At 47.6% G+C, this 26,283-nt stretch overlaps 1 protein-coding gene across 5 annotated transcripts in view; it reads left to right on the forward strand.

Annotated features, from left to right (window-relative positions):
• The window catches only part of OGDH (oxoglutarate dehydrogenase), a 108,100-nt gene that overhangs the window by 37,658 nt on the left and 44,159 nt on the right, over nt 1-26,283 (forward strand). For 2 of the 5 annotated variants that reach the window (XM_054017759.1, XM_054017763.1), the window contains 3 exons: nt 3,821-4,009; nt 15,793-15,895; nt 25,207-25,251. In XM_054017759.1, the coding sequence (XP_053873734.1) occupies nt 3,821-4,009; nt 15,793-15,895; nt 25,207-25,251 (337 nt within the window). Of the gene's footprint in view, nt 1-3,820; nt 4,010-15,582; nt 15,674-15,792; nt 15,896-25,206; nt 25,252-26,283 lie in introns of all 5 variants that reach the window. The other 3 variants (XM_054017760.1, XM_054017762.1, XM_054017761.1) reach the window with 3 other exon arrangements.

The raw sequence follows: 26,283 nt of genomic DNA on the forward strand, positions 1-26,283 counted from the left end.
ACCCTCAGCCATTAGTTTGGTTTTCTAACTTAGGGTGTGAGGGCTAGCATTTAAAAATGCTGGTTGTCTTTAAAAGTAACAAAACCATTTGAACGGAAACTTGACAGTCTGAGTGGGGCAGAGAGCTGACACTAGAGGATGGGACCTCCTCTGACTTCTAGGTCACTGGTTCAAAGCACAGTGGTAACCAAAGCCCTCATAAATGGATGGCTCTTTGTTGGCTGTTGTAAAACAAGTTGACCTTCCTACCATGCAACTGTCCCAAATTGTACATGACCTTATATCTAGGTACCTATGTGGCCTACTTCCCTGCAGTATCTGAGTGCATCATTAGCAGCCTCCAAAGAGAGAACTAGGATTAGATGAGTCATGCAGGCGCATCTATCCCTTCACTCTTAGAGGTGCCCCACCAGGTCAAGATCAAGATACCTTCGCAGAGCAGCCTGTGTGAGGCAGCTTGAATGACTGCTGCTTGCAGTGCATCTGCATAGAGCTGGGAGCTGGGAACTCCAGAGTTCTTCTCCCATTCCTGCCTCTGAATTGCTGTTTGGCCCTGGTCAAGTGGTGTGCGGACCTGCTTTCTTGAGGTGCTCTGCATCCAAAAAATCAGACTCTTACCCTCAGGACTCCGTTTCCTCATCTGTAAAATGGGGGCAATGTTTATCTGCCGCCTTCACTGGAGCAGGATTGAGGATCAGTGAGCTAATGTGTGTGCTCAGAGCTGTCTGCAGTGGTGGTGTAGCTGTGTCAATTCCAGGATACTAGAGAGACAAGGTGGGTGAAGTAAAATCTTTTATTGGAGCAACTTCGGTTGGTGAAAGAGACAAGCTTTTGAGCTATAGAGTTCTTCAAAAGCTTGTCTCTTTCATCAACAGAAGTTGCTCCAATAAAAGATTTTTACCTCACTAACTTTGTGGTTAGTACTGTTGCTCCACCACACTTCCACATCCAGAGCTTTTAGGGGGGCGGGGGAGCTGAAGTGGGGGACGACTTAAAATTCCTCCCTCCCGCCAGGTTTTGAACCTTAAATCTGTAAAGAATGGGTTAAATGTAGTAAACTTCATTCCAATCTCTACCCCTGTGCATGGAAATATCCTCCTGAGTGCTTTGGCTCTACCATTCATTCCTCCTATACGTCTGCTACTTCCATGTTACTCACAAGTGAATTGTCCTATTGAAAATATATATATGTGCATATAGTTTATAAGCTCATACCAGAGTATAGTAATCGGGTAACCTTATTACTGTAACCCTTCTCCTTTCTCATGCTAATTCTATCTGGTGTGTTGTATGGTCTCTCATTTTGTCACAGATCTTAAGTACTCTTGGGGCAGGGGCCTTGTCAATGCCATCTCTTGCCCTCTCCACTTTCTGTGAATTGTACACACAATTACCTTAAATATGTTGTGGAGGGGGGATTTGTCCCAGTCATGCAATGTGTGCCATTCATGTGGAGCTGTGTTGGGGGGGAAAAAAAAAATCTATGAATTCATTAATTGCTAAATGTTAGCAAGTCTGCATTGTTAATGTTTAAAATCTTAAATTGTGTGCTTGGCCTCTAGGGTGGGGCATGGTCATGAGGCAGCTCTGTGTCTTCCTCCCCCAACGCCTTAAAATTCATCACTGTTGGCTGCCATGAAGGTAACAAGAGTGTAGACTAGTCTCTAGAGTAAAGAGGTTCTGTTATCTCTGGGTTTGGCTCTGGTGTGACTGCCGCTGGAGTACTGTGTCCAGTTCTGGTGTCAAAATTCAAGGATGTTGATCAATTGGAGAGGGTTTGGAGAAGAGCCATTAGAATGATTAAAGGATTGGAAAACCTGCCTTAGACTGAAAGAGTCAAAGAACTCAATCTCTTTAGCTTAACAAAGAGAAGGTTAAGAGGTGACTTGAGCGGTCTGTAAGCACTTGCATGGGGATCAGAAATTGGATAATAGAGGTGTGACGGGTTGGACGCCCTGGGATGTCACCTGGTGTGCTGAACTGACTATTCTGCCAGCCTGGGCCCCCTTTTTACCTGGTCTTGCTGGGCTGGGCTCCCCAGCCTTTTCCAGCCCAGCACACAGGCAGGGCCGCACCCAGGTGCACAGAGAGACAGAGATCCGCTCTGAGAAGGCTCAGCTCAAGGAGCTTGCCACAGAACCCAGATGTCCACCACCCCTTGGAGTACAAACTCAAAATAATATGAAATTCACCTCTTCTCTCAATGGGGACGAGGTATACACTTCTCCCCGCGCCCCAGTTAGAAATCACATAAATTGGATTATATTGTAAACTAGAAATAAATTTATTAACTATAACAGGTATATTTAAGTAGTTAAGGAGGTAGCAGACAGAACAAGGCAGATTATGAAGAAAATAAACCAGAGCATGCAACCTAAGCTTAATACACTAACGAAACTGGTTACATGTAAATTCTGATTTTCTAATAATCTTCACAGGCCAGATGCCCTTCCAGCCTGGGTCCAGTTCTTCCCCCAGTTCAGTCTTAGTTTTTTCCTGCATTCATCTTGGGTGGGGTAACAGGATAGAACTCACAACCTGGATTACCTTGCTCCCCACGTCTTTTGTTTCCTAGTGTGACCCCTGCCCCCCAGCTTCTCGTGGAAAAGTACAGAATTCGAGATGGGTTCCAGTGTCAGGTGACATGGTCACATGTCTCTGTAGCGCCCCTGTAGCCATTGTTCACAGGCTGACCCACCCATTCACCGGAAGACTAAGCTCTTTTACAGTCCATTGTCTCTTGCTGATGGGCCATCATGGGCATTTTCATTGTTGTACCTGAAGTGTTAGCAGGGGGCGTCACTCAAAGTAACTCAGTTGAAATATAGATACGTAGTCAATATTTCTAATTTTAGAGACAGACATGATACGTGCATACAAATAGGATAATCCTATTCAGTAAATCATCACCTATCCAATGATATCTTACAAGGCCCATTTTGCTTAAAGTACATCTTAGTTATGTCATATTCCTATCACAAGCATATCTTCATAAAGATTATAGAGTGTAATGTCACGAGGGCTTTTCAATGTGGCAGGGAAAAAGTATAACAGAATCCAATGGCTGAAAGTTGAAGTTAGACAAATTCTAACTGGAAATAAGGCACACATTTTTAACAATCAGGGTAATTGCTCGTTGGAACAACTTGCCAACAATTGTGGATTCTGCTTCAATGGAAAATTTGTAAATCAAGTTTGGATGTCTTTCTAAAAGATATGCTCTAGTTCATGCACAGCAATTGGACTTGCAGCAGGAATTAATTCAGGACAGTCGTATGGCCTGTTTTATGCAGGGGATCAGACTACACTACCACAATGGTGCCTTCTGGCCGTCAAATCTGATTCTCCGGCTGCTGTCAGTGTATTTAGCTGTGTGAAATGGCAACTGTGAATATGTGGGAGATTTTTAGGCTACTGGGAGCCTGTCTACACTTGAAACACTCCAGTGGCACAGCTGCAGCTGTGCTGCTATAGCTCTTCAGTGTAGACACTACCCATGCCGGCAGGAGGGGGTTCTCCCGTTGGTATAGTTAGGGCACCCCTTCCCTCTCCTCTGACCCCCCAAGAGGAAGTAGCTAAGTTGATAGAAGAATTTTTCCAGAAAACTAACCTTGTCTACACCAGAGGTTAGGCTGGCTTAACTAATCATTAAGGGGTGTGTGGATTTTTCATGCCCCTGAGCGATGTAGCTGGGATGACCTAACTTTTGAATGTAGATCAGTCCTAATGCTAGTTTAGACAAGGTCTGGGATGGAGTTTAATGCTTTTGAATTTTTGTGCAATGGATCTATCACTCTGCTCTTTCCTTTTGTCTCCTTAGTCATGGGACATATTCTTTCGCAATGCCAATGCTGGAGCTGCTCCAGGTACTGCTTACCAAAGCCCCCCTCCACTGAGCACCAGCCTGTCCGCACTGACGCAAGCACAGTCCCTGGTTCAAGCACAGCCGAATGTAGATAAACTAGTGGACGACCATCTTGCAGTGCAATCTCTTATCAGGGCATATCAGGTAAGAACGCTCTTTTGTGTGGTGGTGGTGAATGGATACCAGTCTTCAGTTCAGGATTTGCTCCTTTTTAAAGACACGGGGCCTGATCCTTGACTGCCAGCAACTTGTATAGTCATTGCCACTTGCCTTGCACTGGTGTCAGTGCCTCCTAGACAAAGGGCAGCGTAATGAAGAATCAGCCCTGTTACTATTCAGGTTGTTGCCTGAAGTCACATGCAGAATTTTGGTGACTGGGTAAGCAAACTGCATGCGGTGTCACTTTTCTGAACTACTGGTGGAACTAAACCGTTTACCCTGGGGTGCTGGAAAAGGCTTCCATGGTTCTGGCTGTTCGTGTTGTATTTACATGGTAAGTATAGCTTAAGAATGTTTCCTTGCTGTTCTATGTGTAAAATCTACCTAATTTTAACTGCAAGCCACTGATCTATTGGGAGGATGCATTAGCTGACACTTCCTAGATAATAGGAGAGCCAAAACCATTGTTTTTACCCAAATAAAGTGATTATTACAGCTAAGCTAGTTATTAACCCCATCCCATCAACTGCAAAACAAGAGACACACCTTTGCCCACCCCTGACTGTTTGGTGGATAATTAGTTTCTAGAATTAACTTCTTAACAATAATGCATCTCCCACTTCATTCCTAGCTTAAAACGTGCTGCTGTGCAACAACTGACTCCAGTGTTCCAACACACTTCCAGGATTAATCCCTGATATCCTAAAATAAAAATGCAGGATACATTTCTCATCTGCAATTAGGAAGAGGCCATGCTGTCGCTGGCTACTTAAATACATTTAAATATGCTGGCCGAAACATTCGGATCAATACAAAGCTTGATGCCAAAAATCAACACGTCAAGGGGAGCAGGCGTCCTTTCTTGGAGAGAACATCTATAAACTATGGAATCTACGCTGCTTCTGATTTCCTTGCAGAGGCTGTTTTTTCTCAAGATGCTCTTAAATTTACCCTTTTTTGTGGTTTAGTGGTTTCCTATGCTGCTGCTGAGGGTGGCTCATATATTTTTAATTGCTCTCCACTTTGTCAAGCCTGTGATCTTTATTGTGGACAAATCTCTCACGATTTATACACTTCAAAAAGAAAGAAATCTCATCTGATCGTCCCCTCAACTCCACACACATTGTACCATCCCCTTTATTAGCGGCCCCTGTAGCAGGTTTGCAAAGCTGCTAATTAGCATTCAGAACTCTTTATTCTTAACTCATGTCTCACCATCTCTCAGCTGCTGTCTGGCGCTGCCGCTAAGGAAGAGCTCCCATGAGAAGTTAGGATCACTCCAGGCATTGTAGGGATGTTATCATATTTGGAACTGTTGCCTAGGAAACTGGGTCAAGCCTATACTTTCATAAAGGCTAGGTTTGTTTTCCCAGCCCCTGAATGCAAACCTAGTTACCTGAACTGTCTCCCCACTGGGAGAGCTGAAATGAGCTCCGTTAATACAGCTGTTGTTCCAGCAGGATCGCTGTTGAGCGACATTGTGGTGCCTCTGCTTCTACCCCTCCTGTTGCAGAGCTGTGTCTCCTCTGCAGGACTCTACGCCTTGCATGCTCATGGAACAAGAGGTCAAGTTTGCAGTATTTAGCTCATACCCTGCTTGGTACTACATAGGCACTGGTTCTAGGCCAAAAGTCAGGCCGTCGCTCAAGGTCAAGTTGAAATCTGCTGTAGATGGTCTTGGATCTCATCCCTGATTGTATGGCAGAATCATCCACTTCACTCTACTTCCCTCAGTACCAATCCTAATTTATGTTAGCAGCTAAACCCAATGTCTGCCCATTCTTGGTTTGTAGAATAAGTAGGCAAACCAACGAGAAAAATACTTGGATTTTAGTTGTGTATACGTAGTCCAGCCTGAGGTTATTGTGGGTTTTGTTTTTGTTTTGTTTTCTAAATCCAATTACTAGTGAATATCAAATCCCCATTTCTTCCTTTTTCTCTCCCTGCCTCAGCCTTTGAAATGGCAGAATAAGAGTGTCCACACAGTGAGTTATACTGGTATAACTATTCTAGTAAAGTAGTGCCAGGATATCTTTCCCATGTAGAAAAGCCCTTAAAGGAAAGGACTACAGAGCCTGGCAGATAAAGCAGATGTTTGTGACATATAGCCTCTTTAAAAGCACCAGGCAATTACCATCTTAAAAACTGGATTGAACTGGAATATCTCCAAATTAATTATAAGGGAAGAAGAAACTGCTGAGTTTCGTAGTGGCAGGAATGGTGGTTTCTTCTTCAAATGATTTGCTCATGTGTATTCCACAGTAGGTGTGCGTGCTCGCCACATGCATCAGTGCCAGAAGTTTTTCCCCTAGAAGTACCTGTGGGGGGGAGCACCTCCAGCGACCCCTGGAGGGGCGCCTCTCCCCACCCTCAGTTCCTTCTTGCCACCAGTGAAGGTGCGTTGGAACTGCTTAGCTCCAGCCTTGCTGCAGCTTGTCCCCAGAACTGTTTGTTCAGCAGTATCTGTAGTCCGTTTAGTGTTCAGTGAAGTTTAGTTAGTTTCTGAGCCCGGGCCAGGGCATGCCCCGGGTTTTAAGTCGTGTGGCTCTTGTAGGCATTCTATGCCAAGGAGTGACCCAACACAGACTGTCTGCGCTGCTTGGGAGAAACTCGTATCAGCAAAAGGTGCAAGATCTGCAAGTCGTTCAAGCCCTGGACCAAAAAAGAAAGGGACATTAGACTCTGGGCTATCCTGATGGAGTCGGTGCTGGCCCCGACCCCGGTACGTCACTCTGATCCGGTATCCGGCACAGCAGCGTTAGTATGCGGAGACCCTCCGGTACCTCTGACTAGTCGCCACCGCTCCCCTTCCATGGGGCATGCCAACAGGACCAGAAAGACTCCCTCTTCTCAACGGCACCGAGTGAAGTCTGGGACAGAGGCTAGGCCCATGTCTGGTCTCGGTCCCCATCGGGCCCTAGGCCTCCGACTCACGCGGAGTGGAGTAGTCCGGCTCCTTGGGAGCAGGCCTCTCCGGATGTCCGGATGCCATCTACGCCTGAAGCCCTCCAGGCGGCTAAGGATGTCGTGTCCATGCTGGTGCTGGGAGCACCACCGATGTCGGCCCCACGCTGCAGAGGCAAGGCGCCGCTGGGATAGCCGCCGGCCCGGTCTCGGTCGAGGGAATGTTCCCAACACCACTCACTGCCAGCGACGGTTCAGGACTAAGTCCATGTGGATCGCCCTCGACGCCGGCTAGACTGTCTGGATGGGTGCCATCTGATCAGTACTCCCGGCACCACTCGTCTTCACGGAGCGAGCACAGACGGGACCGCAGCGGACGTCGCCAACGGTCCTCGTCTCGAAGGCGGTACCGCAGTCAGCCGCGACATGACCATCGATGCTGTTCCGGCTCGGAATCCTGCTCAAAGTCTCCACCAAGGCACCATAGCTCCGGGCGTCGATCGCCGGCTCCTCGCCATCGCGGGTCCACCTGTCAAGACCGCTCGCAGAGCAGCTACTACCATCAGTGCCGTTCTCCCGCCTCGAGGTCGTGATCCAGTGGTCGACATAGATCCCGACACCGCTGCCACTCCCAGTCCGGGAGCAGCAGCGTGTTGTACACCAGCCCTACCTCCGCTCACAAGCGCCCGTCTACAGGCCAGGCTAGCCAGCTTGATCGGCCGGCCCCGCTGGGGCCTCAGCAAGTGCAGTGGCACCATGCGTCATGGCCAGCCCAGTGGTACCAGTGGGCACCCTGGCCTCCGGCGCAGCCCACAGTGGGGGCTCGCTCGGTGGCTGGGGCATCAGAAGCACTATCGGCCTCCATCCCTAAACCGCTGAGGAAAGAGTCGACGGGACCCACTTCCTCGGTGCCGTGCCCGGAGTCTGACCAGGTGGTGGATCCTCCGGTGCCGGCCAACACCCAAAGCACCGCACCGGCCTCCTCGCCCTGTTTGGAGGAGCTCATTGTGGCCCTGCCCCCCTCCGTCCCGCAGAAGGACTACCGGGCCCATCAAGAATTACTAAAAAGGGTGGCAGCGAGCCTCCATCTCCAGGCAGAGGAAATGGAGGAGCCCTCGGACTCCCTGTTCAATATTCTGTCCCCCTCAGCTCTGGGCAGGGTGGCCTTGCCGCTCCACGAAGGGATGGCGAGAATTTCAAGTGCCCTGTGGCAAACACCAGCCCCGTCGCCTCCCATCTCTAAGAAGGCGGAGCGCAAGTACTTTGTACCCACTAAAGGGCACGAGTATTTGTATGCCCACCCATACCTTGGTGGTCGAGTCGGTCAACCATAGGGAGTGACGGACAGCCAGCCCCAACCCCAAAGAACAAAGACTCTTGGAGGCTGGATGCTTTTGGGAGAAATATTTATTCGTCGTCAAGCTTCCAGCTGAGAGTAGCAAACCATCAGGCTCTCCTGGGTTGCTAGGACTTTAATCTCTGGGGATCCCTCCCCAAGTTCGAGGACTCCCTCCGGGAGCGCGATAGAAAGGAGTTTAAGGCGCTCATGGGGGAAGGGGCAGCTGCCACAAGGGTGTCTCTGCAGGCCACTTCGGATGCAGCGGACACAGCTGCACGGTCCATGGCCTCAGCGGTGTCCGTGAGATGGGCATCCTGGCTTTGCGCTTCGCTGGATAGCCCAGAGAGCAGGTCATCGATGCAGGATCTCCTTTTGACTGGGAAGGGGCTGTTTGCAGAGGAAACGGACACAAGGTTGCATGAAAGAGGCCCAGGGTCTGGAGGGTCGCGCGGGAGTCTATGTCCCTGCTCTCGCAAAACCCAAGTTCAAGCCACAGCAGGCTCTTGCCCAGGCCGCCCTCACAAAATACGAGGCCGACCATAAGAAGCAACGGGACTATAAGAAACGCCTGCAAAGACATTACCGGCCTGCCCCCCAGCCTGGGTCCTCTAAGGGCAAGCAGGTGGGTAAAAGGCGGTTTTGATGGGATGCTCGGTGGTACCCTGCTAGTTTTCTGCAGGGATCCACCCCCAATAAAGCTCCCTTTTTCCAATCGGTTGTGTGCATTCCGGAATGGTCACGGTTCACCTTGGATTGTTGGGTCCTCAACATCATCTCCCGAGGTTACACCCTCCTGTTTACCTCCGACCCCCTCAACCGCCCCCTTGGGGGACCCATCTCATGAGGCTCTGCGCGAGCAGGAGGTCAGGAGGCTCCTGGAACTAGGAGTGATAGAAGCGGTGCCCAAGGAGTTCCTGAACAAGGGGTATTACTCTGGGTATGTCCTTATCCCGAAGGCCAAACGGGGGCTCAGACCCATACTGGACCTGCAAGGTTTGAACCAGTACTTGGTAAAACTCAAGTTTGACATGGTTTTCCTGGCCTCCATCATCACCTTCCTGGATCCCGGGGATCGGTATGCGGCCCTTGAGCTACAGACTTCTTCACTAGGAGGGTGGTGAAGCACTGGAATGGGTTATCTAGGGAGGTGGTGGAATCTCCTTCCTTAGAGGTTTTTAAGGTCAGGCTTGACAAAGCCTTGGCTGGGATGATTTAGTTGGGGATTGGTCCTGCTTTGAGCAGGGGGTTGGACTAGATACCTCCTGAGGTCCCTTCCAACCCTATGATTCTATGATGCGTACTTCCACATCCATATACACGAGGGGCACAGGCGATTCCTCCGTTTTTTGTGGTGGGACAGAATCCCTACCAATTCACGATCCTCCCATTTGGTCTGTCCACTGCCCCCAGGATCTTTACAAAGTGCATGTCGGTAGTAGCGGCCTACCTCAGGGTCCAGATATTCCCCTATGTGGACGACTGGCTGGTCAAGGGCACCTCCCGATTGCAGATGAGGGATCATGTAGCACTCCTCCTGTCCACATGCACTGGCCTGGGCCTGTTGGTAAACAACACCAAGTCCACGTTAGTCCCGGTCCAATGCATAGAGTTTATTGGGGCACTCCTGGATGCAGCGTTGGCCAGGACCTCTCTCCTCTTCTCCCCTCCCCCCAACAGGTTCGAGAACCTGAAAGGGCTCATCGACTCGATCGTAAGGTTCACGGTGACAACAGCCAGGTCCTGCCTACAGCTGCTAGTTCACATGTCAACGTGCACGTATGTGGTCTGCCACGCCAGGCTCAGGATGAGGCCCCTCCGACTCTGGCTGGCCTCGCAGTTCTCCCAAGCCACGGACAGGTTGGACAAGGTCCTTACCATGCCGAACTCGGTGACCACCTCCCTACGGTGGTGGTCTACACCGAGCAACATGATCCAGGGGTCCCTTTTAGGGGCAGGGCCCCATCTGTGGAGCCGGTGTCCGATGCATCGGACCTTGGCTGGGGAGCCCATGTGGGGAATTTTCAGACCCAAGGCCTGTGGTCTCCGCAAGACCTGACCCTTCACATAAACATAAAGGAACTCAGGGCGGTGCAGCTGGTGTGTATGGCCTTCCGCTTGCACCTGAAGGGCAAGGTAGTCAGGGTTCTCACAGACAACATAGCCTTGATGTTCTATATCAACAGGCAAGACGGGGCCCGATCCTCCGCCGTCTGCCACGAACCCTTCAGTCTTTGGGACTTCTGTATAACCCACAACATCCACTTAAAAGCCTTTCACCTACTGGGCGCCCGGAACGTGAGGGCGGATCGCATGAGCAGGGACTTTTCCTCTCAGCACGAGTGGTCCCTACACCCAGAAGTGGCCCTCCAGCTTTTCCGGAGGTGGGGAACTCCCCAGGTGGTCCGATTTGCGACCCCACAGAACCGACGATTCCCCCAGTTCTGCTCCGGGGGACCTGGGGAGGGGCGCTATCTCTGATGCCTTTATGCTGCCCTGGTCTGGCCAACTCCTATATGCCTTTCCCCTCCCCCTCCCCTGCCCCCGTTCCCGCTGATTAGCAGGGTCCTAGAGAAAATAAAGACGGACAAGGCCAGGGTCCTCCTCATTGCCCTGGCATGGCCCAGGCAGCACTGGTACGGGACCCTCTTGGGCCTTGCGGTGGCTCTGCCGTGGCCGTTGCCACTCTGCCCGGACCTGCTCTCTCGGGACCGGGGCTGTCTCCTCCACCCCAACCTGGAAGCTCTTCATCTCACCGTGTGGCAGCTGAGTGGCTAGGTGGTGAGGAGAGGACATGCTCAGCTCTGGTCAAGCACGTCCTCCTTGAGAGTAGATGGCCCTCCGCTCACTGCTCCTACATGGCAAAGTCGTCTCGTTTTGCTAGGTGGGTGATAGACCAAGGTGTATCCCCGACGGCCGTCCTGATCCAGTTTACCCTCGATTACCTCCTCCGCCTGAGGGCCCAGGGCCTGGTGCTCTTGTCAGTCAGGGTGCATCTGGCAACCATATTGGCTTTCCATCCCCCAGTGCAAGGACACACGGTGTTCTCCTATGCTGTGACCGGCCAGTTCCTTAAGGGTTTGGACCGGCTTTACCCATATTCTAAGCCCCTGGTCCCGCAATGGGACCTGAATCTGGTGCTTGCTCGGCTTAGGGGGCCCCCCCGTTTGAGCCACTGGCCACGTGTTCCTGGTCTCACCTCTCCTGGAACGTGGCCTTCCTGGTTGCTATCACGTCGGTCAGGCGGATCTCGGCACTCAGGGCCCTGACCTCAGAGCTGCCGTGTACTGTTTCATAAGGACAAGGTCCGGCTCGGGCCACACCCCGCGTTCCTCCCGAAGGTGGTCTCCGCCTACCACATGGGTCAGGACATTTTTCTACCAGTTCTTTGCCCCAAACCCCACGCGACTAATGAGGAACGCCACCTCCACACGCTCGATGTGAGGCGGGCTCTGGCTTTCTACCTCGAGCGAACCAAGCCATTCAGAAGGTCCTTGCAGCTGTTGCCTCAGCTGAGCGCACGAGAGCCCAGCCGATTTCTACTCAACGGCTAGGCAACTTGATCACTTCATGCATCCGCTCCTGTTATGAGTTGGCGGGTGTTCCCCCGCTGCCTTTTGTTAGGGCACACTCGACGTGGGCACAGGCCTCGTCGGCTGCCTTCGTGGCCCACATCCCTATTCAGGACATTTGTCGGGCCACAACGTGGTCTTTGGTTCACACTTTTACCTCACACTATGCGATAGTCTCCCAAACCAGGGATGACGCTGGGTTCGGCAGGGCGCGGTACTCCATCCCGAGAACTTGTGAACTCCTACCCACCTCCAGCAGATACAGCTTGGAATCACCTACTGTAGAATATACCTGAGCAATCACTCAAAGAAGAAAAGGCAGTTACCTTTTCCGTAACTGGGGTTCTTCGAGATGTGTTGCTCATGTCTATTCCACATCCCACCCTCCTTCCCCGCTGCTGGAGTTGTCTGGCAAGAAGGAACTGAGGGTGGGGGGGAACGCGCAGCTCCCCTTATACTGCACCAGGCAGGAGCCACTCCAGGGTTTGCGGGGGGGTGCTCTCCCTCCTCCCCCCCCCCCCCCCCCCCCCCCGCACGGGTACTGCTAGGGGAAAAACTTCTGGCACCGGTGTACTTGGCGAGCATGCAGACCTACCGTGGAATAGACATGAGCAACAAATCTCGAAGACACCAGTTACGGAAAAGGTAACTGCCTTTTACTTTCTAATCATACCGGTAGTTATGCGTCTGTTTTCCTGCCTCAAAACAAGCCCCTACCAGCCATTACAAAAATTAATCAATCTGCCTTTGTATGATTATAATGAAGGAAATAGTCATATGCCACCCACTCAGGTGGCATTCCATACCTTGCTGCTTTCATGGCTGCCTACGCAGTTCAGCATGTTTGCACTGCAGAGCTGCTTTGTATTAAATCTAGGAGATAAAAGGAAACTAACTTCTTCCAGTTCCCCCACACATTCAGGGATTTGGGATTTGGGTTAGAAACCAGACAACTATCAAATCCATCTCCTGGTGCTCTGAGTTCTGAGCTGTTTGACAGCCATAACCAGGCAAGCTGACCCTTCTCTGTTCACCGTTACCAAAGAACAGGATTTCCAGCATTGGAACCCCAGATCCCTTGACATGCATGATTTGGGAAGCTGAACTGGTTGATCTAATGGATCTCTCCATGTTTCAATTACAGGACAATCCTCATGGATTATCACATGCCTGTTCAAAGGGTGGGGAGTGGGTCCCAGACTGGTGCAGGAGAACATTTTTCTTATTCTAATCCAAGACTGTGTGGGGACTCATCAGCAATAACTCTGGAGAGGTCACGTGATGCAGGTGCTCAGCGCTTTCTCAGTGAGTTCCCCTAATTTCAAGCACTAAATTATGGCTTCTCAATGGATTAAACCACAGAAATCACTTCCTAAACCTCTCTGGGATCATTTACAGTACTAAGACCTTGTCTATACATCCAAGTTGTACCAATAACTATGCCAATATAGCTAAAGCGGTACCACACCCCAGTTATATTCAGGAAAGGAAATAAGCTATACCACTGTAAGGTATTGTTATATTTGTATAACTGGGTCCACACTCGAGTGGGCGCTGCAGATATGATATCCTAACTTGCAGCTCAGAATGGAAGCTGATCAGGAAGGGAGTCAAAATGTCTGCAAAATCTAGAGGCCTGGTCACCAAGATCAGGCAACATACTGCCTTCAACTTGTAGTAAGCTTTCAGAAATCAAACTGTCTCTCCAGGCCCCCTAACTGAAACAGCAGTCTGTTTCAAAATCAGCTGACACCAGTGGAATAAAGAACAGCAGTGTTTTAAGGCCCAAACTGTTAGATACACCCATCTGCAGCTTCTGGACAACAGCCTCCTAGCTGGAGGATAAAACTATAGATACTGAAAATAGAAGTTATTGACTCAAAGTTTCGGCAGCTGAGCAAGCAGTTGGTGGGAATGACCCCAGTGGTTTCTGAGGGAAGAACTCATAACTCATCAGCAGGAAACTGTTTGGCATGAGACTTATTCAAAAAAACTAAATTCTGATCTGGCATAACATCTCTCATTGTGGGGTTGGGTGTCTCTGCACGTGTGAGCAATATCCAGATCAGAACCCTCAGCAACACTTTCCTGAGTTTGAGTGATATCTTCCCAAGCTTTTCTGATATCAGAAGCAGAACTCCCGAAGCTGTTTCTGAAGAATACCTAACAACAATTCACACAAGCAGAAAACAGCCCAAAGTCTGTAATAGACCAGAAATGGTCTGAGAAACATCCTTTATCAAACCAATGTCTGCACAGCCTTTAGAATTCTCTCTGTTTGGGTGTCTATACCGTGCTCCTCGCTGCGGTTTCTGGGTGCCCGTACTTATTCCTTAACAGCCTAAAGCTCTTTAGAAAGATGAGCTCCGAACCTGACTTGTAATATTGGCCTTTGATGGGTAACATCCTGCTTAGTTTGGAACTTGGTGTCAGTGGTAAGGGGAGGGCTACGCTAGAATGAAAAAGACTAAACTATTTGAGACTCCTCTTAGGAGCATCCTCTGTGCTGGAAGCACTTTGCTATTCTTGTGCTTAAACTTGTTGAGTGGTTTAAGTCTTCTTCCTTGGTTCAGTCAACCATTTATGAAATTGAACTGATGTATCTGCCCAACTTCAGTCTTGGAGCATTGCCAACTGTTCTTGTGTTCCCAATCCAACCCGCAACTCCTTCTCTTTTGAATTATTGTTGCAATGCAACAGGACTATATTCTCTGCACTAACTAGTCATTCACATTTAAGCCTGCCAGCCAACTTGGCATTGGTCTGACCACTGGGATTATTAACCTGGGAGCTGACTCTTAACGTACTATGGTGCTTACAGGAAATAGTCATGGTTGAGTTCTTAAATTCTGGAAACTTGTATGATAACAAGTGCCTCTCCTGTACAGATCCAAGGTGGTGGTAGGTCTACTCTTTGCTTTGGGATCACTTCTCTGATCTCCGAGAATCTTTCAGCGGAGAAGAAAATCTTTGCTTTCCCTATATTGAATTTGACCCCCAGTGTTATAAATTTCTTCACTGTAGAGAAGGTGTTTTGCTGCATTCATAACCATGTGAGCCTTCTGGGCTGCTATCTGGTTTTGAGCTGAGAAACTTCACACTGTAAATGTTGTTTAAATATGAAACCAGGACATCCTAGTGATCCAAGCAGAAACAAAATAAGAACAATTTACCAAACCACACAACATACAATAAATCTACTTTCTTGTCTCCTTGCTACTGTGGGTTGAAAGGGAACCCTAGAATCTGATGGGAACCAGGAGGCTATTAATAATGTTTCTCTTAGGCATGTGTTCAGGTCATGCTTGTGAATCCCTTGACCTGTTATTTAGGAAATGCTTTCAGAAATTATCTGACAGAGTTCAAAAGTCCTTCTGCAGAACATGAAGACATAATCCCTTCCCCAAAGCGCTTACAGTCTAAGTAATCTCCCCTCCACAGCTTCCTTTGAACTGTAAAATGGAGTTAATAATGGCTAACTCGGGGGGAGCAGGAGGGGAACGGAGCGGAGCGGTGGAGGGAAGTTCTGGGGTCATGCTGATAAACTTTGTATATGGTGTATACTCCATGTTGCTCTTAAACAAAAGTTGTGATGTTTATGGACAACTTCTTTATACATTATTACATGCAGTGGATCCCTTTTGTACAGTGGCTTTGCAGAAAGGGTGGAATGTGGTGGAATGTGAAAATATGTATGTCTCTTTTAATGAACTTGTTTAATAACTGATCTGTGTTGTTGCTTCCAGGTCAGGGGTCACCACATTGCAAAGCTTGATCCTCTCGGCATTAGTTGTGTAAATTTTGATGATGCACCAGTAACTGTTTCTCCAAACGTCGGTGAGAATTACTCTGCAAATTAATTCGAATGTAATTTAACTTTTTTTATCCCTTCCCTTTCCTTCCCCCCCCCTCCTTTTGGTATCCACTTTCCTTTCCATTCCTGGCCCATTTCATAGATTCGAGGGCATCATGTAGCACAGCTCGACCCACTGGGAATCTTGGATGCAGATCTGGACTCGTGCGTTCCAGCTGATATTATCACATCCTCAGACAAACTGGGTGAGGGCTTTGAGAGCAGTTAGTGCCGCATTGCTTGCGCTCCTCTCTCACTTTCACAGCTTTGTTGTAGATAGAGCGCTTCACCAGGAAGAGAGGTCTTAAGTTTCCTTAGTAATGATCACGTTCTAAATTTGTATCTGGTGAAACATTGGCTTCACCAGACTAGCAGCAGCGCACCAGTTCTACTACTCCTTCTAGTTATCCTAGTGGATGTGTATTGTACCATGTGGTAGATCTAGGAGCCATGTTATCTCTCGTCTCCTATCAACGTTTGTTCATTTCACATTGCAGTTGTGAGTGGACTGACTAGTCCACTGGTGCAAACAATTGCATTTCTGTGGAAATGTAAAGTGATAGGGGGAGACAGGTATCATGGAGATAGGTGTTCATGCTTCCTTTCCTTAGCATCCTTTGCTACTGGAATCCTCAAAGCGCATTGCTGCTTTCTCGCCAACAGGCTGCTACTGCTTCTGGGGGCCATGGTGGTAGCCCTCAGCAGGTTGGAGAAGACAGGAGCTTTGTTGGTATTCTCCATACAAGAATAGTGCAGTCAAAAAGAAATCTCTCTTGAATTACCCACAGTCATATGTCATGGTGTTAATTTTGTGACAATGCTGTTGCATTCCTTAGTTCCTTGGCTTGCTGTGGAACTTTAAAACAAGTTGAATGCACAGTTTCAACTCTGACCAATAATTGTCTGCTAGTGATCATGACAAGGAAGCTTTGGAATGTCTTCCCATATTAAGTAGAGAGGTCGAAAATACAGTGCTTTTGGTTGGAAGATGCATGTATGTTGCACAGATGACTGTGTGTGTTGTTCAGTACTTGAAATTCTGTCCCAAAGGTGCTGAAATTCCAGTACCTCATAACAGTCTCTAATTTTGATCTCTGTAGTATGCTGCCATTCTTCTAGTCTAGATTATGGTGGCTGAGCTCTCTCTCAACTTGCTGGTGCTTTCCAAGGGTTTATAAACCTGATTCTGTAAGCTCTCCTAAGCAGCATGCTTCTAACTTAGACTAGAGCAAGAGTAATGACCACTAACCCTGACATGGGTGAAACACCTGATCAGAATATATTGTGCATGTAAATGTATTTGATGATGTCTTGTCCAGCTACCAGTATAGGAACAGGAACATGCTGCTGGAATCTATTCAGGAGTGTGCAAGGGAAAATAATTTAAAAAATCAACTTGTTTGGCTTGGCTGAAGCGTATAGGATTATTGAAGCAGTAGTTGCATTGTAGCTATGAAGGTCAGGTAATCCTGTCTACGATCATTTATTGTTCCTAGAGCTCTTGACATTTGGGTCCAATTTTGTATTCGGGTTTATCATTAGCCATTCAGTCCCTTGTAGTCCAGTACAACTTTAAAACAAACAGTCTTAGCTGGTGCTGACTCCGTCAGGGAGCAGTAATGAGGGACTTGCTTTCAGACATCCATATTCATCAAATACGGGAAAACCTTTCGCAATCTCAGCCCAATGTCCAGAAAATGTGTATCTAAATAGAGTTGTCTGGGTCTGTGCCCCAAAGATCAGTGAACTCTGGGTGGAGCTAGTTCTGTGTCTGGAATCCCTTCAGGTTGATGGCTTAGCCTGTCAGTTCTCAAGAGTCCAGATCCAGGAAAGAAAAGGAATGTTTAATCTGATGTCTGCTAACTGCATCACTGTAAACAGCTGATGAGCATTTAAAATCATTTGGTGGCTCTCATTCTAGTCCTCTGCCCATGTTTGTGGTAGCAAGGGGGGTAAAGGTGGTTTTGAGCCACATCTTGTGCTCCCTGGATTCTGAGATTGTGTGGCACCCTGCACAGTCCCTCATGTAAATTAGAACAGCCTTGTGCTGCTTTAATTTTAAGATCTACTTCTTGTAAGCCCTGGAAAGCAAAGAATAGTCATAGTGAGTGTGTTATGGCCATGACTCCAATGCACCCCCTACAGCTGAGGGGATGTCTGAGAGATGGGCCAGTGTAGACCCTTATACCAGGCTGAACACCAGCTAGGGGGAGGCCTATGTGCTCAGTGGTCTCATGAGGCTGTTTCTGCCCTCTGAGGTGACTTTTTGCTGCCAAAGTGGCCTAAAGGGGCATTAGTGTAGGTGAGAATTGGGCCCCATATCACAGAACTAAAAGGAAGAAACTTCTTGAGAACTAAATTAAATTTAACACTGAGCTCAGTACTGTTCTAATCTGGAAAATGCCTTGTGTTTAAAGGCATAGTAGGTTTCTGCCTCACAGGTTCAAGCAAATCTATTCATTTTAGATGCAAAACTGTGTTTTCTGTTGGGATTCTGCTCTTATTCTCAGCTCACCAGCTTTGCAGTACTGACAGAAAACACATTTTAACTTTAGTAACATTCTATTGATGATGTCTGAGCTAGAATAGAGCTGGAGCGGAGCAGGCTGAAATCGATTAAGGGAGAAATTGAGGGCCAGCACAAAACCTACCTGTATGCACCAGTTTAAGACATATCCTGAGACTTTAAGTGGTGTGTAGGCTATCTGCTGATTCTAGACTCTGACTAGACTTGGGGATGTATTAACATGTTTTCTAAACATAACACCCAAAGTCACCAGTTACTTTTGAAATCTTGATCTTAACATCTTTTTCCCAATCTTTACTAAGATCAATGTAAAAAGCTGCACAGGATTTTCAACATTAGCAGGGTTACTATTTACAGCATTTTTCTCATCCTGTCAAGGAAACGGTTGATACATGAATTTGAAAGGGAACTTGTCATTAAGTAGAAGATGGCTGTAAAATTCAGCCATGTGTGGAAAGATCCCTGATATGAGAAGTACAGCAGTACATCTGAGCATCCGGTTAAACACAGGTTGTTCTGCTCTGGCACAGTCCTCACCAGGATCAGAGTGTTTGCTTCATTAAATAAAAAGAATTTAAAACTGGATGTCTTGCCCAAATGGGCATTACAAGATCTAAAAGCAGGAGCAGTGCTGTGGACAGTGGAAAGGCTGTAGGAACACCTGATGGGTCAACAAACACAAGAGAAAAGTAAGCACTAACACAGATGTCTGCTGAAGAGTTCCTGCATTCTGTCAAAATCTGTGTCAAGAGTAAAATCCTAACATTGTTGAAGAACAAGATAAGAAGCCAATAAGAATGTTGTAGAACTTTGTCTGAGTGTCCCTGCTGCAGTTAAAACTCATTGTGGAGGAATCTAATCTGTCAGGAAGTTCTAAATGAAATTAGCTGGCTTAGCTGTGAGCAGATGTGCATCGGCTAAGACTCCAAAGGAAGAAATAGTCTTACTAACAGGTATAGTCTAGTTATGCTTGAGGGAACAGACTTTCAGAAGACCGCTGTGCCCAGCAGCTAAACTGGCATGTGTTTGAAAACTGGTTCCCTTCATTTAGGAGCCAAAGGCCTTATCTAAACACACAAGATGTACTGTTTTAACTATGCCAATATAGTTAAGTAGTTAAAACACAATACGCACAAATATGCAACTATGCTAGGGATTTTACTTGTATAACTAGATCAGTTTAAAAAAAATGAATCCCAAACCAACCTAGTTTATACCAGTACAAAATCTGTGGGTAGGCCAGACCTAAATGAGCATCTGGCCCCAAGTGCTTAACCTGGCAAGAATTTCAGTTCAGCTCTCTTTAGAAGAGATTAAAACCAGAGTGGTGAAGAGTAACCTAGGGAGACTTGTGAAGGATTTAGCGGTGCAAGGGAGGAAACTAAATCTACAAAGCAAATGTCTAGGATTCCTTTCTACAGAGAGACTTTGACACTAGCTCTAACCAGAGGGCTGTGGAGTGGGGAAATATACTGTGCATTACTTGGTGTGTGGGCCAAATGCTGTATTGAGATCAAATGTGGCTGCTCAGGCAGTGCAAGGCAGCTGGGAATGGGCTGCAACTGACCGGCAGAAATTTCCTCTAGTATAGGGGGGCTCTCTGCTGGCTCAGATGTGCTTGATCTGAGCCCCGTCTGCACCTGGCCCACCATCAGTGTAGTGAGGAGGGAAGGAGCATGCCAGAGCTCACTATGTTGGTTCCTTCACTGGTGCAGGCTGTGGGTTCCGTTAAGGACCCGACCTCTGTGGTGCAACTTAGAGCTGCTTATTGGCGGTTCCAGGTGGTGATGGTGCTGGAGGGTCTGGGAGCTGTAACTGGTTACCTAATGCTCCCTCCATTCTCTGGTGCTGACAGTATAGGAGATAATCTGGCATAGCGTTTCTCTGTGCTGCTTTTTCCTTTGGCAGGGCAGTGTGGATTGTGTCTGACCCTGCCATGAAGTCATAATGCTGAATACAAGGCACTAATCACACCAACATCAGTGTGAAGTTACAAATGGGAGCAAGAGAAGAGTCAGAATGAACATCGTAACGGCTTTGGTGGGGCAGTTCCATCTCATTTGTTGAGATGAATCATAGAAATGAGGTCCCTTCCGGCTCTCCAAGAAGTCCTCTAGTCCATCCCCAGCACTGAGGCAGGTTTAAGTACATCTAGACCATCCCATCTACACCGTGGATTTTGTTTAATTATGACTATCTGAAAGCTCTCCCCAGAACAAAAGTCTCAAGGAGCTGGGCTATGCACAGTTCTTGTACGGATTTAACTTTTGGCTAGGGGTGTGATCTGTTCTACCAAAATAGATAAATCATTGCAGACTTCAGAGAAGCAGGCCTGATGCCCAGTGGAGGGCCTTTTGCAGCAGATGAGTTAATAGGAAAACAAAACTCAGCAATACTAGCTTGGAAACAAACTCTCTCATTTGTGATGAGAGCTCCCATAGGAAAATATTAGTGACAATGCCATAGGCAGGTACAGCAGAGGACACATCCAGTACATATATTTGTACTGCAAGTGCTGACCTGACCTTCTCTGGAGCACTTGGAATCCCATTAGATACAACTTTTATATGCGAGACTGAGTCAAACCCAGCTGCAAAATCCTACATCATTGGTAGGCAGTGTGTTGCTGGGATTTCCTTTTTTAACTGGTGACAATCTCCAGAGCCAGGAAAATGCGTCTGGATTGATGAGGATTTTGTTCTGATGTGGCACCATAGCCAAACTAGTTCAGATCTTTGCCATCCTAAAAGCCATATGTGGCTGCTGAGTTCAATCTGAAACCAGTGGGTTTGAAGAGGTGCAAATTAACACACAGCCCTGGCCTATTGTATTAGATTTTGAAAAGGCAAGCTAAAAAGCTGTTGTGCAGTCCGTGTTTTTAAAGCTTAAAAAAAAAAAAAAAAAGTGGTGACTGACAAAAAGATACAACTGATCTGCCAGCTATGCAGCTTCGTTTACTCACTGTTCCCTAATTAGCCCCACCCCTTTGGGCTGCCACTGCCCAAGCAAGTAAACAAAGTTGCTTCATAAGAAATAGGACAAAACCAGATGTTTTTCAGATGCCGAAGAGCACAGTCAGAAAGCAATAATTTCCCCTTCTTCAGACTTCTCTGCTATAAACAGAGGAGAGGCACTAAAAACCAGAATAATTCACAAAATCATTGTATTGAAAACTGAGATTCAGGTTGGATGGATGTTGGCGCATGATGTAATCTAGGGACAAGTAAAGAGGTTGCCTTGCTCTGCTATTCCAGGGCATCCACAGCTGCCTAATCAAGAGCCAGGCTGGCATCTTGCCACAAGCCCAGGAGTGTAGGGATGTAGAACTGTGGGGATTACAGGACCCAGAGTGCATTATACCACTTTGATCAGAGCAGTCCAGTCTCATTACACAGCTGGACTTTTAACCTCTAGAATAAAATTGAGGGCAACCGCTGAGCACCGTGGGCCATGTCTGGCCGTGTAACCTGTCGGCTGCGTACTGGCCACCTCTGTTTTTACTGAGGTATCCCTCACTCCTCCTCCTCTCTTCCAGGAGTGAGAATCTGTGAGCCTCATTCTGATCTCACTTACAGCGGTATGAATCACTGAAGTGAGTGGGGGAGAGGAGAAGAGAGGAGAATAGGGGTCTGTGTGTCTCTTGGTTTAAGGCCTTTCCCTATGTATGCCTTACATGAGAGGATGATGTAGGACTGAGAAACTGAATCCTTCAGATTTAGTGTTATCATTCATCTAAATCCCAATTTCAGCACTGGTATCCCCATGGCCTTAGGCAAAGACAGCTATGCCTCCATTTCCTCATCTAGAGGGAATACTTGCCTGGCATTCAGGACTGCTGCGACCTATATACTGTTGGTAAAGTGCTTTGACTGTGGGGAAATGCTATACTAGTATCAGGAGATCATGTACAGTTACTCTTGTCACTCGGGGGGCACTTAGCAGACCTCTCTGCCTATGCTGTTCACTGGCTGGTAGCTCAGGGATCATTAGAGGGAGGAGGAACACCTAGGCCTTCTTACAACTTGATCTTTGCAAACTGAGTCATCAGCAAGACAAGTACAAATATTCTGGTCACTGGCCTGGGATCTGCAGGAGCCTGTTTATCACATATAAAGCTAATTTCTAAGCAAATCCTGCTCGGTTTTATGTTAAAATGGTTTCTTGACACTTAGGCTGCAGTTAACAAGCAGAATGGTTAATTACTCGGTGATTTTATTTGTCCTGGTGACACGATCTGCTTTCAACGTCCGTGCAGTGAAATCCATGGAGATCAGCTTTAGTACAAGTTCTGCAACTAATAGCTTGGGTACAAGATACTGTTGGGTGTATGCTGTAATTAAGAGGGAGTAGCACAGAGCCAGTTTCCGAAACTGATCTCTTGCTTTTCAAATGGCTTTTATTTAGCAATTTGCTATTATCGCTGCTCTTTCAGAAACTCCTTTTGACTTAAACAACGTGACCCCATTTATGCTGAGAAATGTGTACGGGTATTGAAGCCTGTGTGAGAAGAAGTTTGGGGTTGGGATCTCCAGAAAGACTTAAGCACCCAGTTTCTCTGGGACGTTAGTGGGATGTGGGCGCTGAACTTCCTTATTTTCCTTTGAAAATTCCATCCTAACTCCCTGCTGCCAGTAATGGATCTGATGGACAGTGATACAAAGAGAGCCATGTTAGCTGTTAAAACCCAAGGTGTGTCTTGAGTCTTCGCAGGAGATTCCACCCTAGGCTAGATGCCGGGGGGTGGGGGTGGGGGAGAACACACATTGAAATTAAGGTACAGCAAGTGAGCCAGCCACCCAGCCTGTTTATGCCCCTGGATGGGTTGTTGGGCGCATTCATCAGTGGTGCTTGTGGCCCTGTTGCGCCTTCCTCTTCAAAATCGAGCTCCAAGAGGTTCAACAAGCAGATGATGTCCCAAACCCAGATTGATCTTCTGTGTTGCTTTTGTGATCACTGGGCAGCATACAAGATTATTTGTAACCAGAGGCGCCCAAACCTTCCTCCCCTTTTCAAACTGCTGCCTTCCTTCCCCTGCTTTAACTTGGGTACTCAGACATTGAACCAGTTCTTCTCTCCTCCGCTCCCCCCCTTCCCCCCCAGCACCCTTTCCTCCCCACTGTAACTTCTTGATAGCTCCCTGATAGTTGTTATATCCAGGCCTGGCTTTACCTGCTTAATCTGGTGTAAGCATTTTATGCTGTCCTACACATCCCCTCTGGGTTGTCAAATTGTAGAGCAGCTCCTATTCCCAGTCCAGCTCCCAGCAAATGCCCTTTTGGAGAAGCATGTTAGAGCAAACCTGAAAAGAGTTGCATGGAATGGACCGTCCTGAGCCTGCATCTATCTGTGTTCATGTAATCATTCAGGCTCTGACCTCTCTCACAAGCCAACGTACACTGCTGTTCCTTGATCTTACGTAAGTAAAAGATAGTGGAATCCACCCTCTAGCTCTGAAATGACCAGGCAATCACGTGGAGTAGTTCAGCAAGCTCATGAGTGATTAGAAGAGATGGGCTGAGGGAGGTGTGGTCTCTCTGATCAGGAGTATGAGTGGATGGGTAAATCTGGTGTGCCTGAAAGTTTTCTCTGCCTGAAAATCTCATTCCATAAGCCAGTAAGTTTCAGTAGCACGTTGGTCAGATCCAGTCCTGCCTAGATCTCGTATATGGAAGTGCGCTGCTTCCTTTCTCACCGAGACAGCTGTGAACTTAGCCTTCACAGTTCACACTGGGGGTTTATGCTCCACATTTTCTGCTGCAGAGGTTCCCAGAGTGTAATCTGCTGAGAGCTGGCTGCTCACCTGTTGCTGGCTCTCCTCCTTTCTGGCTGCTAAAATGTCATTAAGACAGCTAAAAAACACACTGCATACTTCACTGTTCTCCATGTAAGCAATTGCCTAGGGACGTTGTGGAATGGCCAAAGGGAGGAGAGGTGTCTCAGATGTGGTCCATGCCATGAAAATGGTTGAGCCCCCAATCTTTCTAACCCACAAAAGGAGCTTTGGCACTGCTAACCAGCTGTAGCCCGTCCTGCGCAGGAGTCCAGCGTGTTGACTGCCTGTGGCACCAGCATGTCCGACTCCATCCAGCATGCTCACAGCCAGTGTCAGAAACAACAAAGCATTTTGCATGCGTGGCTCTCCATTAAATGAGCAAGCCATTAATAACATTTATACACAGGGCAGACTTGAGTCAGTGCAAAGACCGTGATCAGAACATCATCCCCATAAGGACAGGTGTGCATCCCTGCATCTGTCAGCGTGCAGAGAACCTGTTCTCCTCTGTCTGTGCCTTGCACTGATGTTGCAGAGGCAGCTGCACGGTGGTTCTACATCCAGTTTCCTTGTAGCTGAATGCTGTCAGCAAATCCATTGTTGCTCTTTAGGGATGACCTTGAAAATCCTATCTCCCGCCAGCAGCAAGGATCGGAGCTGAGGCATTCAAAACACTGGCATTTGCAGAACAATTCCCAGCTTGATAAACTAGCTGTGAAGAAAGGGCAAGGTCTCATGTTCAGCATCTGGAACTCTGCATATGATACCTCCCCATAAGGCTTTATGCTTCTACAAGGCTTTTGACAGAGTTGGTTTCCAGAGCTTTGTCAGACTCCTGGCTGCTGTTACATGCCGATGTACTGTAATCTTCTTGTGTGCATGTTTCGTTTAGGGGAACAATAAGAGGAGATCTCAAACCATGCAGCTCAATTGCTCCCCAGTGTCAGTGACACCCCTCACTTTCACCTGCACCCTTTTTGCAGCTGGCTTTCTGAAGGATTTCCTCATGAATCTCTTCCCCAGTATAATGCGTAGTCATCCCCCATTCTAAGCCTTCCCTCCTAAGGTGGTTTTGACCATATTTGAATACTTTTATTTATTTTATTTTTTTTAACTTGTGCTTTCCATGACTTCTCTTCACAGTTCTGGTTTTACTAACTTTGACTGCATCTCTCTGTCTTCTCCCTTCTGCATCCCACCTTTCCCTCCCCTCCCAGATCTTGCAGTGTTCAAGGAGCGGCTGAGATTGCTAACAGTAGGAGGTATGCAAATAATGAGACTTTAACCCTTCTGGAGTTCAGGACTCTCTTTGAATAGGTTATTCTGGGCATGTGCAGAGCGGGTAAAGTTACAAAACCCTTCCATGTTTCATCAACAGTGTCAAGTGTTTTGTATCGTTTTTTAATTTCTCTCTGAATAACAGTGCCTGAGCTAAATGCTTGGTTAGTGATGCTGCCAACGTGCATAGATTTATTTTAATCCTGAGTTTTTCAGGTGCTTTCCATACTGTCCACTTGCATGTCTGGCTTGCCAGAAATACTATTTCATTGTGCTCAATCATTCTCTGGTATCCTGATATCTTCTAGAGCCTACAACCTGCTTTGAATTGGCATAATAGTGGGGTAGCTTTCAATGCAAGGCACCTACCTTTCTTTGACCAGATAACATTCATATTACTGGGTCCACTTTGCTTTCATCTGAATCGTTATTGTGCATGGAGGCCAATTTTCCCTGTTGGGCACCTAAGGTCAGGCCCTTCTCTGTTTCAGCCTCTAAACAGTTTGTCAGAGGTGCTGAGCGTCTGTGTTGCCATTGACTTCTATGTGCTTGGCAGATTTGAAAAATCAAGCACCTAAAGAAATGGCCTAACTTCCAGGCATCCAAACTGGGGAATTTTGGGCCAGTGTTTTAAAGAGGTGATCTCTATGTTAGAATAAAATAACCCCGTATAGCGAATAAATAGAAAGGTTAGGGAGAGCCCGACCACACTGTACTGCCATTGGACCATGTCTGTGTGCTTCTTCAGAGTCCTGTTCTACAGGTTACATGCGGTGACATGGAGGAGTATGGGTGTGAGTAGCAAGGGAATTCGTCCCAGCTGCGTGGGCTGGGAACAGCTGACAATCAGAGGTGCCCGCCTACAGACTGATTATATTCCTTTTTCCTGCTGTCACTAAATCCTTGAATCTCGCCCTCCTGACTTGCATCTGACCTAGATCTAAATTGCCTGTGTGCGAACTCTGCCCCTAATCCACACCCTCTCACACCCAGTTATATGAATTGAGCTCTGGTTT

The sequence above is a fragment of the Malaclemys terrapin genome, chromosome 2 (genome assembly GCF_027887155.1).
Source record: "Malaclemys terrapin pileata isolate rMalTer1 chromosome 2, rMalTer1.hap1, whole genome shotgun sequence".
In the NCBI taxonomy this organism is placed as follows: Eukaryota; Metazoa; Chordata; order Testudines; family Emydidae; genus Malaclemys; species Malaclemys terrapin.